At 36.2% G+C, this 19,539-nt stretch overlaps 1 protein-coding gene across 1 annotated transcript in view; it reads left to right on the plus strand.

Annotated features, from left to right (window-relative positions):
• Positions 1–8,600: 8,600 nt before the first annotated feature.
• LOC150099828 (U3 small nucleolar RNA-associated protein 15 homolog) overlaps positions 8,601–19,539 on the plus strand; it is a 191,377-nt gene continuing 180,438 nt past the window's right edge. The window contains exon 1 of the mRNA XM_090404114.1: positions 8,601–8,722. Within this exon, the coding sequence (XP_090260240.1) occupies positions 8,633–8,722 (90 nt within the window). The 5' untranslated portion in view covers positions 8,601–8,632. The remainder of the gene's footprint in view (positions 8,723–19,539) is intronic.

The following is a 19,539-nucleotide window of genomic DNA, read 5'->3' on the forward strand; positions in this document are numbered from 1 at the left end:
GGGAATGGATATAGGGTTGGTGAGATGGATAGGTGGGTGGTTGATGGAGAGATAGCAAAGAGTAGTTTATTCAGGAGTAGAGTCCAAAAGACGGCCTGTGACTAGTGGTGTGCTGCAGGGTTCTGTTCTTGGAGCACTGCTGTTTAATCTGTTCATTAACGATATAGGGAAAGATCTAAGTGGAACAGTTCATTTGTTCGCTGATGATGCAAAGTTGGGTAGGGCGATAGTGAATGCAGAAGATGTCAAAATCTTGCAGGATGACTTAGATATATTGGATTCTGGACTAAGGAGAATAGATGTCAATTTAATGTAATAAAATGTAAGGTTATGCATTTTGGGGTGAAAAGATTGGCAGCATTATACCACATTGGTGGAACTGTAATCCAAGAGATTGATGAGGCTAGGGACTTGGGAGTGTTGGTGGATAGGGAGATGAAGTTTAGGGGCACATTGCAAAAGTAGCTAATTCAGCTCATCAACTCACTTGGTTGTTGAAAAATACCTTGACGAGCAGAGACAAGCAAGTTATTGTACCTCTGTACCGAGCCTTGATAAGACCTCATCTCGACTACTGTGCCCAGATTTGGTCACCTCGGTTCCTTCTTGATGGGGAGGAGGTGGAGAGGATCCAGAGGCGAGTGACTAAGATGATAACAGGTCTATGGAATGAACCATATGAGAACAGGTTGAAGATTTGTGTGTTGCAGAAACTAGTTGATAGGCGGGAAAGGGGAGTATGATTGAGACATTCAAATTGCTAAAAGGATTCTATAGGATTAATTCAGAGGATATTTTTGAGATCAGGACTGGTGGTGGGAGAACTAGGGGACACCTATGGAAGCTGGGCAAGAGTGTGGTGAGCAGGGGTGTTAGAGCTGGGTTCTTTACTTTTAGAGCGGTAAATGAGTGGAATAAGCTGCCAGAGTCTGTTGTGGGTGCTATGACAGTGAGTGAGTTCAAGGCAAGGTATGATAGATACTGTGAGAATGTCGAATAGTTGTGTGGACATGATGTTTAGGGCCTCCCTCGATGAGTCTAAGGACTCCATGGAGTAGCCCGAAATAATAATAAATATAATAATTTTTTTTGTGTATTATTACCATTAATAATAATCATGGTAATCGTGTTTATTATTAATGACTCACAAGTTAAACAATATTACTTATGTTGCAGTTTACATAATAATAATTTATTTAAATTTAAATTGTAAATTAAATATATAATTTTAAACTTAAATATATAACTGAAGTATTACTATCACATTTTCTGTTTACTATTAGAATTCATTACAGAATGTTAAGTGAATAATGTTAGATAAATACTACTACTGGGATGTAACTCAACTGCACCCTCGAAGCTTTGTAATTAGCTTATCTGAGGGTGATACCGATTATATATACATATATTTGTTATTGATTTGGTTGTTGTGTTGGAAGTAGGCAGATCTTTGGGAGGTCAAATGAATGATCTGAAAGGTTTGATCAAAGTGAAATTGCCGATATATCCTGTGTTATTGCATCTGTCTTGATGGTTCACATTCTTTTTTTATTGTGGGCTTCTTTGTGAACTATTTAGGAGGCTTTTTTCTTCACAGTGGCAGTCTTTCTATGTCTTCTGTGCTTTTAATTTGTATCGACTTTGAAGTTTGTGACTTCCTTATGAATATCTTGGCATCTCTGGTCCACAAAAATTGGTAATTTGTTTCCATTTTTGCTTTGGTACAACAGATTCTGGTTGAATGGTGTTAAATATTCGGATAGGAAGATTGGTGTATTGTCTTGCTGTGCGTTCAGGTCCTTGGCAACTGGTTTTTTCTGCCTGCTAGCTTTTATGAGATTGTCTCTTGTGGACTTGCTCTTAAGACGAATTATGACTGATGCAGGTCGTGGGAAGCCTTGGTTTTTGCTCTTCCTAGGAATCCGATTTTCGGTCTGAATGTCGTTAAGCTGTAGGGGGATATCAATTACATGGCCTAATTTTAAAACCACGTCTCTGAGGTTTTCTGTAGGTGCAGTTTCAGGAAGACCACTTAGACAAGATCTTTTTTATGTTGTTGCTGATTTAAACGTTCGTAGTGTAGTTTTAGAGAATGAAGTTCTTGACGGAGTTCGGATGTCTCTTTCATCAAATTGTGTTGCCTGTCTTTTAGTGCGTTAATGCTCATTTTAATGTCTTTTACCGTTCGCAACACTTCTATAACTGCTAAATTATTATGTTTTACCAAATCTTCATATTCGCTAGTTTTTTTGTTAGTTGTTCGTTCTGTTTCTTAAAGAGTTCTTGCACAAGATCTACTAAGCTGGCTTTTATAGTCACTAGACCGTTTTCTATTAGTATACTTAAAGAGTTTAAATTATAGGACTCACCTGCGTTTTTTTGTCTGTTCAGTTCGTCATCTGATTTTGCCTAAGGTATAATCGGCTGCATCGTAGGTGGTTGTCTTACGTGCGTTTCATTGTTTCTCATGCAGATTACACATTTCCATTCCTCACGTGCTACATCGGGTTCATATTTATGTTGCCCGGTTGTTTCTGAAAAGCCGGCACATTTTAAGTGTAGAATCCTACTGCATTTCGTACAAGTTATATTATTTCCGTTGGACGATAACTCCTCCAGGCATTTGATACACTTCATGACTCACCTTTCTTCCCTTAGGCAGTGAGGCGTGATTATAAAGATGGCGACGTCCTTTGTTCTACGCTGGTTGTTGACCACGGTCCTTTCTGTTCCCTTTTCAACACTTCAAAATTTGGTTTCTTCTTATCCGATCTCGTTGAATTTTAAATCACTGTCTTCGGCGTGATAAGTAGGGTTACTTGGGAGCACTTCAATTGCAGAGCTTTTCAGAGCAATTGCCATTAGTCAGTCTCATATAGCGGTGTACAAGGTCTATAGTTCTGTAAACTGGTTTTTCACTCCGCAACGAGGCACAACAGTCAGTCAAAAATATTACTATTATTATTACTATTATTACGGGCAACTCCAGGGAGTCATTAGACTCATCGAGGGAGGCCCCAAATCATATTCATCACAACTATCTGACATTCATACAGTATCTATCATACCTCGCCTTAAACTCATTCACTGTCACAGCATCCACTACAGACTCAGGGAGCGCATTCCACTCATTCACTACTCTAAAAGTAAAGAACCCAGCTCTAACACCTTTACTAACCACACTTTTGCCCAGTTTCCATGGATGTCCCCTAGTCCTCCCACAACCAGCCCTGTTCTCAAAAATATCTTCTGAATTAATTTTATAGAAACCCTTCAGTAATTTGAATGTCTCAATCATATCTCCCCTCCTCCGCCTATCAACCAATTTTTGCAACCCACAAATCCTCAGCCTGTTCTCATACGGTTCATTCCACAGACCTGCTATCATCTTGGTCACTCGCCTCTGGATCCTCTCCACATCCTCCCCATCAAGAAGAAACCTAGGTGACCAAATCTGAGCACAGTAGTCTAGATGGGGTCTTATCAAGGCTCGATAGAGAGAAACAATAACCTGCTTGTCTCTGCTTGTCAACGTATTCTTCAGCAACCAAGTGATTTGATGAGCTGTTTTGGTCACTTTTGCAATGTGTCCCCTAAATTTCAATTCCCTATCCACCAACACTCCTAAATCTCGTGCCTCATCAATTTCCTGGAGCAGGGTTCCACCAATGCAGTAAACTGCCTCCAATCTTTTCACCCCAAAATGCATAACCTTACATTTTGCCACATTAAACTGACATCCATTCTCCTTAGCCCAGACCTCCAATCTATCCAAATCATCCTGCAAAATTTTGACGTCATCTGCATTCACTATTGCCCTACCCAACTTCGCATCATCCGCAAACAAATGAACTGTTCCTCTCAGATCATTTCCTATATCATTTATGAACAAATTAAACAGCATTGGTCCAAGAACAGATCCTTGTGGCACACCACTAGTCACAGGCCGTCTTGTGGACTCTACTCCCGAGTAAACCACTCTCTGATATCTTTCCGTCAACCACCCTCCTATCCATCTCACCAACCCTATGTCCATTCCCATATGCTGCAATTTACTGATTAGAATTCCATGTGGAATCCTGTCAAAGGCCTTCTCAAGGTCCAGTAGAATCACCGTAAACCCATTACCCTTGTCCAGTTCAGCCGTCACTGTGTTATAATAAGTGAGCAAGTTACTGAGGCATGACCTACCCTTCACAAAACCATGCTGTCCCCGATACAGTATCCCATTTTCTTCAATCCAATCTTGTATTTTCCTTTTGACTATTTTCTCTAAGACCTTTACAATGATTCCTGATATGCTAATCGGTCGGTAATTTACAACAGCAGTCTTGGAACCACCTTTATGCAGTGGAACTATTTTCCCCTCTTTCCACCCGCTCGGGACTAACCCAGACCCGAGACTCAAATTAAACAAAATGGTCAAGGGTACTGACAATTCTTTAGCTGCTTCTCGTACAACACGAGCTGGTATACCATCCAATCCCACAGATGTATTGACATTCAGGTTATGCAATAGACTACTCACCTCCACTTCATTAACCACAATTCCCGTATAATCTACTGGTTTATTCGTTTCTGCAATGTCACCACCTTGATAATATACTTTTGCAAAGTGCTCACTCAGTAACTCAACTATCTCAACTGATTCAGTTACCTCCCTACCATCGGCATTCTTTAAAATCAATCTGCCATGTACATTTTTCCTTTTACTTGCTACATATCTAAAAAACTGTTTAGGATTCTCTTTAGCCTGCATGGCCAATGTTCTTTCGTAATCCTTTTTTGCTTTTCTTACCACACTCGTCACCCTTTTGGCCTGCGGTTTATACCGTTCATGTGCCTGCCGGTCACCCTTATCCTTAAATTCCCTCCATAGTTGTTTCTTTTTTTGCAACTCAAGCTTAATGGTGTTATTCATCCATTTAACCCCTACTTGATTTATTATTCGGACTTTAGGTATACAGTCAGCCATTGCTTCATGCAAGCACTTCTTAACTACCTCCCATGCACTATCAACTTCTAGTCCTTGCAGTTGTACATGCCATGGCACTGAACCACAATATGCTTTGACTAACTATCTTATGGGCTTGTAAATACTGCAAACCTGGAATTATTATCATTTATGATCATGTAATATAATCTCCCTCTTTAGTCTTCATTTAAGTCAATGATTAATAAATAAAAAAAATCAGCTCACGCCTTTTATTTCCTTCCAGTGAATAGGCTAGGATATTTCAGCCCTAACGTTTGGAAAATGAGTGGGCAGTCCAATCTCCACTGGCACCCAATTAGAAATAGCTGGCCTTAAATATCGCTAATTTAAGTAGCACACAGTGAAGAGACTGCTAACAAGTGCCGCCATCTCTTTGTGCCTAACTCGAACACATTATGTTTAATGTCTGAAATGATATGAGTTATATGGTCGATTTTTGTGAGTTTAAGGGATGAAAAACCAGAGTTTCCAGGTGAAAAAATCCGCTTCCCCGTGCTAGAGTTCGACTAACTCGGGAATAACTCGAAAGAGGCTTAGAAAAAATTTCTCTAGTTTTGCTTTCTTTGGACAATTTGGCACTGAGAATTGAACACCAATTCCTCGACACGATCTCTGTCAATCTTTATGTGATCGGTATTAAGTTGACATACTATAGTGATAGCTTTATTATTATTCAGATTATAATTAAAAAAACAATATTTCTTAATTTTTATTTAATTTTTTATTTATTTATTCAGCAAATCATGCATTCTGTATTGCATATTATCACAAATGTAGTCTGACCATACGTACCCTTTTTTTTTGTCATATTTCCTGGCCATCCCGTCGTTTTAATAAAAATATCAGATTTGTACCGTTTTAATAAAAACTATAAATATAATGTACTTTAATATTGGAAAATCATAAATTATTATTCATAAACTATAATCGTATATCAATATCATGGATACCAATAATTTGTGTAACCATGAAGTCGCGTTGTTCGATACTAAATATCGATATCCACAGTGATTTCTTCAGAGAAAATAAAACATACATGTTGGCAACACTTGCGCATCTCAGACACGGGGGTCTGCTCTGCTGTAGCGTCAGTTTTTTGTTTTGCCTGTATGCTAACCGGTGGTTTTGTTATTCAATGCCGTGGTTTACATATTTTTTAAAGCTTTTAAGCTTTAATTCGCGCAAATGAATGCTTGTCGACATTGATAAATAAAATTTATGAACCAAACTCCTTGCTGTGTCAAAGAGACTTAACTGCAATTTTAATGACGATCTCTAGAAAAAATTCAAATTTATTAAACTGGACAAGCTGTGTAATGATGGAACAAAAGCGGTATGCCAATTTTGTAATTTCCATTTCTCCGTTGCTCATGGAGGCAGAAGCGACATCATCATCTATGTAGCCAGAAACATAAGAATTCTGAAAAGACTCAAGTTTGTTAAAAACATCAGCTCGTTTATGGTGAGACATGGTGATAGTGAAAGCGATAAAATTGGAGCAAATGAAACCCTTGTTGCTTATCATACTGTGCGTAATGGCCAAAGTTTTCTCGCAAATGAATGCTTGTCGACATTGATAAATAAAATTTATGAACCAAAATTTTCTTCATCGTACCAAATCAGAAGCAATAATTACCAACGTTTTATCACCACACATTTTGGGCGAAGTAATTGAGGATTTGAATAAAACAAAAAGGATTACAGTCAGTTTAGATGCATCAAACAAAAAAGACATCAAACTTTTCCAATCAAGTTTTCCAAAATGGAACATCACAATTTTGTCAAATTGTGATGTTCAAGACAAAATTATAGACATTATTTCCTTACCTGGTGAAACATCCGACCAATAGCGTGCTATTTTGAAGGAAGTAAGTGACAAATTTGCATACAAAACAAAATTGTTGCTTTGTGTGCATATAACATGAACATCAATTTTGGTGGTTGCAAAAGACTTGACAAAAATAATATGTGACAAAAACTTGAAACTGAACTGATGAGGAATATTATCGGTATTGGTTGTAGGGATCACATTATAAACAATTGTCTCCAGTTTGCTGTCGACCGTTTTCCATTGAATGTTCTGCACTGAAATTATACAAATACTTCAATATATACACAGTCAGAGTTGAAGAACTGAAAAACTTTTGTGTCTTTGCAGGAATCAATTACACTAAATTGTTAGATCATGGAAATACAAGATTGTTGTCCGTGGGGCCATCAATTGATAGATTTTAAGCATTTTTGATGGGTTTCGTTCTTATTTTCTTTTTAAAGGAATATGCCCTGTTATGTTGCGAAAATTGTTTGAAAAATTGAAAAATTGAAAAAGATAATATTTCAGCTACAGAAGTAGCCATGAACATTGAAATTCTTCTAAACAATTTAGAGTCCAGATAAAGTGAAGGGTTTGTCACTGCTGATGTCAAAAACACAACTGAGAATGTTAGTAGATTCAGGAGATATTAATGAGGCTAAGTTTTCTGAGATAGTTGAGAATTTCTATGAAACCATCTTAGAATATATCAACAAGTGGAAGTGCAGTTTAGGAAACACTGAGAAGTTCAACTGGGTGCTACTAAGGAAGACAGTTGAATGGAAAGAAATACAGGACAGCCTTAACGGGGAACTCATCACATGCACAGAAACAGAAGAAACTCGTGAATTCGATCAGTGGACCCTCATAAAATCTATAATTGTGAGGCATTTGGATACATTGAATAAAGAAAACATTTCTGTATCTGATAAATGGGTACAGGTTTTTTTCTGAAATGAATGAAAAATGCCTAGACTTTCAAGACTTTTGTAAGATTGTAGAGTTTATTCTTTGTCATTCAATACTTATTCGAGATTTCTCCTTTGTCAAAGGAGAAATCTCGAATAAGTATTGAGACAATGAGAGGTATGTTAATTGTAAGACAAAATTATGTCATTGAGTGTGATATCATAAATTTTATGATAAGGTTTTGAAAGACCGAAATTTGCTGCGTAAGATCACTTCATAGGAGAAATATTCGTGGTACAATTGTGGTGAAATGTAGTTGCCCTCTCATTCTCCATAAATTTTTGTATGGGTTCTGTCAATGAGGAATAATGGTAAGCTCAATATTTTATGCAATAACACTTTTTTTTATCATCTTACTTTTTCATGAATATACAGAATATTACATAAACCCCGTCTCGTTTTTTGCCATTCCAATGTCCCGTTTTTGTCTCAAGGAAATATGGGCAGCCAACACAGATGCTAGTGTAGAAATTAACCTACTAATTGTTAATCCACTTACATTCTAATTACATCCGATTTTATATATGTTTGTAAAATAAACTGCAAGATAATAAATGAGATAATAAACCAATATTATTATTTTCCCCGTATACGGGGAATAAAAAGGCGTTAGCTGATTTTTTTTATTTTATTTTCATTTATTAATTATAATAATAATGAGGCTAAAAGTGTAATGTTCGTCGTTTGGGGACGCTCATGGTCAGAAGGTACCGATTAATATGTTTATTTACGTGCTGTAATAAGTGTGTTGTTTTTTTAAGTTTTAGATTATATTTTGATATCAACATTTCAGATATCTATAAAGGTTGAAAGATAGCTACTGCATCATTCTAAAAATATTTATTATTTGAAAGATGACGGACTTCAAGCGGACTGAAGTGTATTCGGTACCACGTGGTGATTCCAGAGTTACTTCTGATTCGATTTATTGGAAAAGTTACGGGGTGAGATAACTTCTTCGCATCAACTAAATACATTTAATTCTAATCATTAAAAAAAAAAAAAAAAAAAAAAAAAAAAATCAAATGCCAAAAATTTAAATGCTTTTCCCCCTTTAACTATAGACATTTTTAGAGTATTTGTTAAATGTAGATTAAGTAGATTTGGCATTTAGAATAAAGGTTAGGGTAAAGTGTTCAAGAGGACGGGCACCTCATTCGGCATTTGTATCTTATTTCTGCCACCATAGCATATGAAACTGCCTAAAATGCATCTCCTTGGAACACTTGGAGTACGCACTACTTAATCTCTTTGTGCCTGTGGCACATAAGGATGAGATCGTTCTTCTCCAGCAGTTAACCTGCCTGTCCTTTGCAAATAATGCTGTGACTCTATATCACCCAACCAGTCCCCCCCCCCCCACACACACACTGCCTCCATCATCTGCCACGTTAGTTTATTTAGGCTTTAAATTTTTTCATCTTGGAACCGTGTCGAAGCCGCCCTTCTCACCTCTGTCTATCGTTTTATTTAAATTATGGTAATTTTTTCCCCACTTTTTAAATAATATATTATTTGGTATATGTTGGGCAAATAATTATTGTTTTATGTAAATTTGAAAACTGGATAATTTAGCTTTTTGATTTTGTTGCTAGTTTCCAGGTCTCTAATCTCTATAATGACCTTGGCATTATTATTAAAATCATGGTTTTGGTTTATAATAATATTTGAATGATTTCCATATATTATTTCATTTTCTTGAAGCAGCATTTATTTTTGCTAGTTTTTTTGTGTTATATTCTACTTTCAATATCAACATTAGTTAAAATTCTCAGCTTCTACTGCATGTTAGTCAATTTTGTTGTCTTTCTGGTGTTCAGTTTAAGAACTTTTATTTTATTCATATATATATATATATATATATATATATATATATATATATATATCCGAGAGTGGTCTGAAAAGTTTTCGACCATAGATGGCAACACTATCGGCATGGTTTTTTTAAAAATTTTTTAAGTTGATATGCATCCATGTGAAATTGCAAGTCATTCTATCAAGTAGTTTGTTTTATACAGCTGTCTGAAGCAAAAGTATTGTCCGTATCCCTTGAAATGGATAATATTGAGTATCGTGTGGTTATAAAATTCTTTGTAAAAGAAGGTTTAATGCCAAAAGAAGTTCATAAAAGTTTATGGACCCTCTTCTCCTTCATTTTTGACAATTAAGAAATGGGCTGCCGAGTTTAAACGTGACCATACCAGCCTTGAAAATGATCCACATGAAGAACATCCAAAAAGTGTAACAACACCAGAAATCATTGATGAAGTGCACAATATGGTATTGGATGACTGGTGAGTCAAAGTGCATGAAATTGCTGAGACTAAGCGTTTCAAAAGAACGTGTAGGATATATTTTGCATGAAGAATTGCAAATGAAAAAGCTTTGCGCAAGATGGGTGCCAGCAGATCAAAAATGCACTCACATGAAAATCTCTAAACAGTGTTTAGAGCATTTTAACAAGAATAAAACTGATTTTGTGCATCGATTTATTACTATGGATGAGACTTGGATTCACCATTACACATCAGAATCCAAACACCAGTCAAAACAGTATGTTTTGACTGCTGTTTGGAGCTGAACAACAGAAGCTAGTTGTTCAGCACCAAAGAAAACAAAGTCTGTTCTATCAGCAGGTGAGGTCATGGCATCGGTGTTTTGAGATGCTAAAGGCATTTTGTTTAGTTATCTTGAAAAGGACAATAACTGGGGAATATTATTCAGATCTTTTAACCAGACTTGTCGAAAAATTCGTGAGAAAAAACCTGTTTGCAGAAGAAAAAAATCATCTTTTATCAGGACAGTGCACCTGCCCACAAAGGTGTTTTGGCAATGGGAAAATTAGGGGATCTGTACTATGAATTGTTGGAACATCCACCTTTTTCCCCAGGTTGGGCTCCCTCTGACTTCTATCTCTTCCCAAAACTAAAACACTTCCTTGCTGGTCAGTCAGCGTTTTTCTTCAGATCAAGTGATCTGAAGTTTTTCTTCAGATCAAGATCTTTTGATTCAAAACTTCAGGTGAAGATCACCTGAAGTTTTTCTTCAGGTGATTGCAGTTGTAGAGGAGTGTTTTGCAGATCTTACTGAGAACGACTGCAGGGACGGGATAATGGTGCTGGAGCATTGCTGGAATAAATGTATTAGTCTTAAGGGAAATTATGTTGAAAAATAAAAATAATTTTTAATTTATAAATTTGTTTTTTCATTGTTAGGCCAAGAACTTTTCAGTCACCCTCGTATTTAAAGTCCAACTTTTTCAGCTGTTTTATATAATGCCTCTGATTTTGCTTGTATGTCAGTGTGTTTTGCTGTCTGTGTAATTTGAATCTTCCATCTTTGATTTACAATTGCAATGTTCTCTTTACACCTGTAACCTCTTTTTTTTAATAATCTACTTAGTGACTACATTAAAAAGTGTCAGAATGGTTTGAGATATTTGCTGTTCAGTAATACATCTTTAACTTTCTTTTTGCAACTCCTTTGTTACTCTCACATTTGTCAAGAATTCATAGCCTCTGATAATTAACCATAATCTGTCTATCATTACTGTCAAAAACTTTAGCAAAATCTATAAAAAATATAGACATAAGGTCTGTGTTTTGTTCAGTGACATTCCTGAAAATAAAAAATGTGATTTACGATACTTTCACCTGCTCTCAAACTCATGTCTTGGTATCTTTCTGTTTTACTTTTTGCAGATAAGTCAGTAGACTTTTCCCCTCCAATTTTGGCAATGGGTGAGACCTTTCTTTGGAATCATGGTTATAATCTTGTTTTTATTGTCTGGGCAGCTTTTTGTTTCTAGTACATTAAAGATCACTTGCAATTTATCAGCAGCAGTTTCTTTAGTTTGCTTAAATATTTTTCTTGCTTTGTTGTCATTACCATATGCCTTCTCTCACACAATCAGTAATAGAAATCAAGTTCGTTTTGTGTTTAACTAAATGTCTTTAGTGTGCTATAGGTCTTGGTACTTTTCACGTGGAAGAGTTTGTGCAAAAATAAAAATATACTAGACTGCAATGACTAGAAAAATTGGTGGAAGTATTTGCCATGTAAAGACTTTGCACTTCTGGTCTACAATTTGGCAATAGTTAACTTTTATGAATGTATATGTAGTTGTATATGCCCATGAAAGTTTGGAAATTTATAGCACATTTGGTACCATATGGAATAGTAAATGTAACCTGAGTGCCTAGCTTTAGAGAGAGAAACACTGTCACTGAATGCAGCAAATTCTTATCCTATCAAGCTTAGAATGCTTTCCATGATATGTGTAATGCCTTGCAGAAAATTTGCTGTGCATTGAGTAGCTTAAAAATTACTTTTTATAATTGCAATCAATTGTAGATTTTTCTCACATGTATTAAAGTGAGAAAATTTTTCTGTTATAATCTTTCTGAATAAATTCATATGGAATAAGAAAGAAATTAGTCGGAACACTAAATTAGCTGTATACAAGACTGTGTTCAAACCAATTTTAACTTATGGATCTGAGAGCTGGGTCAGAAGTAAAACACTTGATCAAAGACTAGAGACCGCAGATATGAGAGTCCTGAGAAAGATTAGAGGTGTGAACAGATGGCATCAATGGCAATATCATATTAGGAAAGAACTTGACATTGTCAGCATCCAGGAATGTGTTAGCAGAGCTAATCTCAGGTGGTATGGTCACTTAAATAGAATGGGAGAGGAAAGATTAGCAAAACAAGTGTTCTCTGCCAGGTTGGCAGGAAAACAACCCAGAGGAAGACCAAGATATAGGTGGATTGATACGGTACAAAGTGCCTTAGACGATAGAAATATAAGATCTGATAATGTTGGAGTCTTGACAAGTAACAGACTGATTTGGAGGAAAATTGTAGATAGGAAGTTAGTAATGATGTAATTTTTTCATGTAGTACTGTCATATCCTGTACACCCCTTGAGGGTACATGGCAGGAATTTGATGATGAATTTTTCTGTTTACAATAAAAATGCTTGCAAATTGTGTTATTTTTCTGCATATTAGCAGTTCCAATCAAAATTTGTTTGCATTCCCACAGTGGACTTCATTGTAGTACCATACCATGAAGTCTCACAGTGCAGGAATGGAAAAGTAGACCACATGATGCTGAAAGTTAATTATACAAAAAAAAAAAAAAAAAAAGAAGTCAAATGCCTACTCAAAATCTTTCAAGAAGCTTTGTGGAAATTTATTACAGAGAGGCAAAAACTTGCTATTACAGCACTGACAGTCTATAATCAGTGTCTTGTATGCTCCAAACAATTGATAATTTTAGTGTTAGCCCATTCCCATTTAATGTAGTAACTGTAGACTAGCATGCCTAAAATTTTCTACACTCTTGAAAATATAAAAATTAGTACTCTTTAGGATAGGAACAAAACTATATTAATGATTCCAAGATGTTGTTATTATAACAATGTTGTATTAGTAGAGAGTAGCTGTGTCTTTGATAATGCCATTATGAACAAAACCATGTAAAGATGCTCATGCGATTCCTGTTACTGATTGTTTTGTGGTTCTGTGGAAAGTAAATATGGTTTAATCACAGAGATTATCCCACTTTGGGTGTGAATGTTTGTGAATGTTAGGCTGAGATGAATTTCATTGCATGGTGTTAGTCCATCGCTCTGCTTATTAGGGGTGGGTAGAAATATTGCTTGAAAAGTTCTGTAAGACTTCAGAACAAGCTTTCTAGAGTATGTAATCCTTAAGTCACTTACGATACTAATATACAATAGGTTTACAGCCTGTTGTAAACCTATTGTTTAACAAAAAGAGAGAGAGAGAGGGGGTATTTTGTGTAAATCTATGGTGGCATATCTCTGTCTTGTTTATTTTGGTTATATTAGTATATGTTCAAGGACTGGTTTATGTTTTGTTATTGGATATAATGTTTACATGGGATATTATGTTTTTTTTGCAAAGTAGAGGTATAGTACAGTACAGCTTGTATACCACCTTTAAGTCAGAAGTGATGGTATGCTAATTTCACTAATGCTTGTTGTATTGGTGATTGATTGTTTGTGATTTATGTATTGATTTTGTAGAGCTCTTATGATGGATAGTGTAGTATTAGAATGAATTATAGTGAGATATATCTTAGTATTTAAATTTGGATATTGGCTTATTCCTTGATATTTTTCTTTCTTGAGAAAGTTGCTATGCATTTCAAGTATGTCAGCATATTTAACTTATTTCCAGCTAAACAAGTACTGGTAATTAACTATTTGATCACAGCTCACGAAACACCATTTATTTATTAAACTTGTTGCAACTTCATTTTAAGATTAGTGACTTCAGAGTAGGCTGACCATATTTCCTTGAGACAGAAACAGGACGGCGGTTATGTAATATTCTGTATTCATGAAAAAGTAAGACAATAAAAAAAGGTTTTATTACATAAACACATTATTTTTGCCAAGTCTTTTGCAACCACCAAAATCAGTGTTCGTGTTATTTGCACACAAAGCAACAGTTTTGTTTTGTAAGGCAAATTTGTCACTTCCTTTCTTCAACTTCTGTATTTTTTTTTGCAACCACCAAGTCTTTTGTAAGTCCAAGTCTTTTGCAACCACCAAAATTGGTGTTCGTGTTATTTGCACACAAAGCAACAGTTTTGTTTTGTAAGGCAAATTTGTCACTTCCTTTCTTCAACTTAACACACTGTATGTCGGATATTTCACCAGGTAAGGAAATAAAGTCTATAATTTTGTCTTGAACATCACAATTTGGTACAAATGTACTGCACAGTGATTGGAAAGTTCGATGCATCTAAACTTCACTATAATGCTTTTTTATTTATTTATTATTTATTTTTTATTCAAATTCTCTATTACCTCATCCAATATGTGTATTTGATAAAACATTGGTAGTTCCTGCTTCTGATTTGGTAAAGTTGAAGAAAATTTTGGTTTTAAATTTTATTTATAAATGTCGACAAGAAGTCATTTGCACAAAAACTTTGTCTGTGATGCACAGTATAATAAGCAACAAGAGCTTCACTTGCAATTTTATCGCTTTCACTACCACCATGTCTCACCTTAAACGAGCTGATGTTTTTAACAAACTTGAGTCTTTTCAGAATTCTTATGTTTCTGGCTACGTAGATGATGATGTCGCTTCTGCCTCCATGAGCAACGGAGAAATGGACGTTACAAAATTGGCATACCACTTTTGTTCCATCATTACACAGCTTGTTCAGTTCAATAAATTTGAATTCTTTCTGGAGATCATCATTAAAACTGCAGTTTGGCCTCTTTGACATTGCAAGGATAGACTTAAAGCTTTAAAAAATAATACTTAAAATTTTTAAAAATATGAATTTAAACCACCAGCATTGAATAACAAAGTCCCGGGTTAGCATACAGGCAAAACAAAAAGCGCAAGTGTTGCCAACATGGATTTTTTATTTTCTCTGAATAAATCACTGCAGATATTGATATTTAGTATTGAACAATGCAATTATACAAATTACTGGTATTCATGATATTGATATAAGATTATAGGTTATGAATAATAATTTGATTGACCAATATTAAAGTATATTTATAGTTTTTATTAAAAATGGGACAAAATTGACATTTTTATTAAAACAATGGGATAGTCGGGGAAATATGAAAAACATGGTACTGTCCCTGTCAGCTTACTTCAGAGTAGTAATCTTATTGATTATGTTCTTTTTCTCTTGGCAACTAGGAACAGAACCTCATACAAGTCTTTTGCCACAGAACAACCTTCACCCACCAGTTCAGTCTTGTGTCTTTGGCACTACAAGGGTGTCAACTGGGAGGACCTTTGCGACTTCTATTCCTTCTTCCCATGGTCTGACTACTGCTTCATTTTTGATCTGAACACCTGCTCAGATCGAACAACAGAAATCATCCTCACAGGAATGAAAGCTTTCGTTCCTCATTCCACTACTAATTCTTACCCACCATCCAATCCTCGATTTTCAAAAAAAAGCTGTCCCAGTGCTGCAAAAGAAAAAAAACACTTCTGCTTACCACAAATGGGTAAAGACCAAACTTGCAGCTGCCTACACTGGAGATCACTGCTGACCAGTTCAAGTCAGACTTTGAAAGGGCCAAATGCTGCAAACTTGCCTCCTGCCCAACTGGCAGTTGCTCCTTCTGATTCCTTGGCAATGTCATTGGGCTCAACTTCTGCCCACCGAGGTTTCCACCACTCTCACATCTTGATGGTATTGTAGCTACTTTGCCCAAAGATAAGACCAACTTACTGGCATCACTCTTCTCTTCAAATTCTTGCATTGATGATCTGGGCAAAGTTCCCTCTACATTAACATGTTGTCCCCTCATGTTGCCCATAGTCATCTTACAAAAAGAAAACCAAAGAATCCTCTATAACCTGAACACCAGGCATCTGGTCCTCATGGTATCCCATCTTTTGTGTTAAAAAATTGTGTCCCAGAACTAACTCCTGTCCTATATCACCTCTTCAATCTGTCCTGTTCAACTGGCATCTACCCTACAACATGAAAGCAGATCCACATCCAGCCCATCCCAAAGAAAGGTAATAAAAGGCAACCAATGAATTACTATCCAATTGCTCTCACTTCTGTTCTCTCTAAAATTAGGGAGAAAGTCATCAACAACCAACTCTTGAACCACCTAGTTATATCAACTAATCAGTGACCTGCAGTATGGATTCTGCCACTTGCGATCTACAGCTGATTTGGTTTTCACCACCCACCTCAAATTTGGAAAAACTCCCATGGTTGCCCTCAACATTCCAAAGGCATTTGATTGGATTTGGCATAGGAGCCAACTTTCTAACTGGTTGCTCACTTACCTGTCATGGTGGATAGTTTGCTCTCTTCAGATTTCTCCACCAATGCAAGAGTACCCCAGGGTTCTGTTCTTTCACCCACTCTCTTTCTCATGTATATAAATGACATGCTTTCTCAGACTTCCAATCCTATCCATAGCTTTGCCGATGACAGTACACTCCATTCCTCCTTTTCATTCGACCAACCTTGTAGTGCTCAAGTACTAGAAACCTCAAGATTTACCATGACCAGTGACCTGATCTCAGATCTTGCTATATCCCAGTGGGGCAAGGACAATCTTGTAAACTTCAATGCCACAAAAAACTCAGACCTGTCTGATCTCGTGCAAGAAAGAACTCACAACCCACCCCTTTACCTTCAGTAATATTGTGATATCCAAACATGATCAGATTTCTCTATTCAGAATGACCTGTACTTCCAATCTTTCCTGGCACAACCACATTTCAACTATATCTTCTGCAGCCGCCAAAAAACTTGGTGTACTTTTTCACACAAGACAATACTTCATATCTGCTAACTCTACACACAGCCCAAATCCACCCATCCCTAGAATATTGCTTCCATGTTTGAGGTAGAGCACCAAAATTCTCTCTATGTTTGCTTTATTCTATCCAGAAGAGGACAGTCTGGCTAAATAATGATCTCTCTCTCTCTCTCTCTCTCTCTCTCTCACACACACCCACTTCAATCCCTCCCTCACAGACATTCAGTTTCTACCTTGTGCCTCATCTATAGATAGTTTCATGGACAGTGCTCTGCTGAATAGCCACTATTATTCCTCCACTCTCCTTCAAAATTATTAAAACAAGAGCCACTGCTGAACAACACCCTTTTATAGTCCATCTTGAAACTCATCAAACCAACTTCACTTCCTCCTTTTTCATTCCATCTACTTCTGTTCTTTGGAGCAGTCTATCCCACTGCCGTCTCCAGAGATTGCAGCCTTCAGCTGTTCAAGTGTGAACAGTTTCCTTCTTTCTTCTTCCTCTTGCCCATATATGGCACTAATGTGCTATAGGTCTTGTAGCCTTTTGTGTTTGCATTGCATATATATATATATATATATATATATATATATATATATATAAATTATTGCCTTACTTTTGCTTACACTCACTGGTTCAGCTCTGCAAATAGACTAGTTTCTAATGATGTTACCATACATTCTTACTCAGAGAGTGGTGAATGAGTGGAATGGGTTGCCACAGTCAGTTGTGAATACTGTTTCTGTTAATGGGTTCAAGGAGAGGTATGAGAGATTGAGTCTCCCGCAATGAGTCTTTGGACCCCATGGAGGTGCCCCTATAATAATATTAACAATAAAGATATCGCTGAAAAATAATAACAATTCAGTTATTATTATTTAGCCATATCGCCAAAAATTTTCAAGAATACAAATATAGTTGCTGTGTGTAAAATAGTTGTTTTGTTTTCATTTACAGTATTAGATCTGATGTACTTCATTGAGATATCAAAAAATGACAAAAGCTGAATACGATTTTAATATTACAACTCATATGCTATCAAGTAATGCATGACATTATTCAGATGGAATGGAAAACATGGTAACATCTTGTTTGAGGAGTTTAGTAATTTGAAGAGAGAGAGAGTGTGTGCTCAGGAAGTAAGCTTTTGTCTTATGAAAGGGTTACTAAAGTTTTATCGCCATTTTTTTGGTATACACTATAAGGAGCATACCAGATATTGTTGGCAGTTTAACATAATAAATTACTAGTTTCCTGTCAGGGATTTTTTTTTTTTTTTTTCTGAATTAGTCTTATGTCAGGTTTCAAAAATACTTACAACCTGATTGTCTAAAGCAGGGGTGGGGGAACGTCTGGTCCGCAGGCCGTATAAGACTCGCAAAATCATTTGGTCTGGCCCTGCCAAGGCAACTGCAGGCGGGAACTCAAAATCAATAAATCTAGGAGCTTTTTTCATAGCAACATAAATACATAAATTTATATTAAGTGAATCATAATAATGACGTAAATTTTGAGGGACAAGCAAGGAACATCCATTACAGGATAGACAGGACACATACTAGTACATGATGGGACAGATAAGTATACTTCTTAGTTGAGATAAAAAGCCAAATGGCTAGTTTTCTGGCACCTTAATATAGAAAATAAGGGGATAAACATCCTTTGTTGTTTTATAGCCAGTAAGCGAAGCTAAAGATCGACAACTACGATCTATAAGTTTCATGCCGAAAAACTATTGGCGACGGCAATTCAAAGTAAAGGTGGAGCAAGCTCCCTCACTATTCTTGATATTTTCTCATAATGTAAAACACAGCTCCTAGGAGATGTAATACTGTCATTACATTATGAGGAGAGGTCACTACCCAGACAGGTTTCAACCTTTTTTTGAGGTCTCATCAGTGAGTAGGTAGACCTGGAAGATATCAAGAATAGTGAGGGAGCTTGATCCACCTTTACTTAGAATTGCCTTCGCCAATAGTTTTTCGGCATGAAACTTATGGATCGTAGTTATCGATCTTTAGTTTCGCTTACTGGCTATAAAACAACAAAGGATGTTTATCCCCTTATTTTCTATATTAAGGTGCCAGAAAACTAGCCATTTGGCTTTTTATCTTAACTAAAATATAATTACACCTTTATGGCATTTGTATAGTAAAGGTATGTAAGTTCTTTTCACTAAGCTTTGATATCTTCCAGGTGTACTTACTCACTGATGAGACCTCAAAAAAGGTTGAAACCGGTCTGGGTAGTGACCTTTCCTCATAATGTAATGACAGTATTACATCTCCTAGGAGCTGTGTTTTACATTATGAGAAAATATCAAGAACAGTGAGGGAGCTTGCTCCACCTTTACTTCGAATTGCCTTCGCCGATAGTTTTTCGGCATGAAACTTATAGATCGTAGTTATCGATCTTTAGTTTCGCTTACTGGCCATAAAACAACAAAGGATGTTTATC

The sequence above is a fragment of the Typopeltis vanoorti genome, chromosome 14, assembly GCF_054136105.1.
Source record: "Typopeltis vanoorti isolate ZY-2024b chromosome 14, IOZ_Tvanoo_1.0, whole genome shotgun sequence".
NCBI lineage: Eukaryota > Metazoa > Arthropoda > Arachnida > Uropygi > Thelyphonidae > Typopeltis > Typopeltis vanoorti.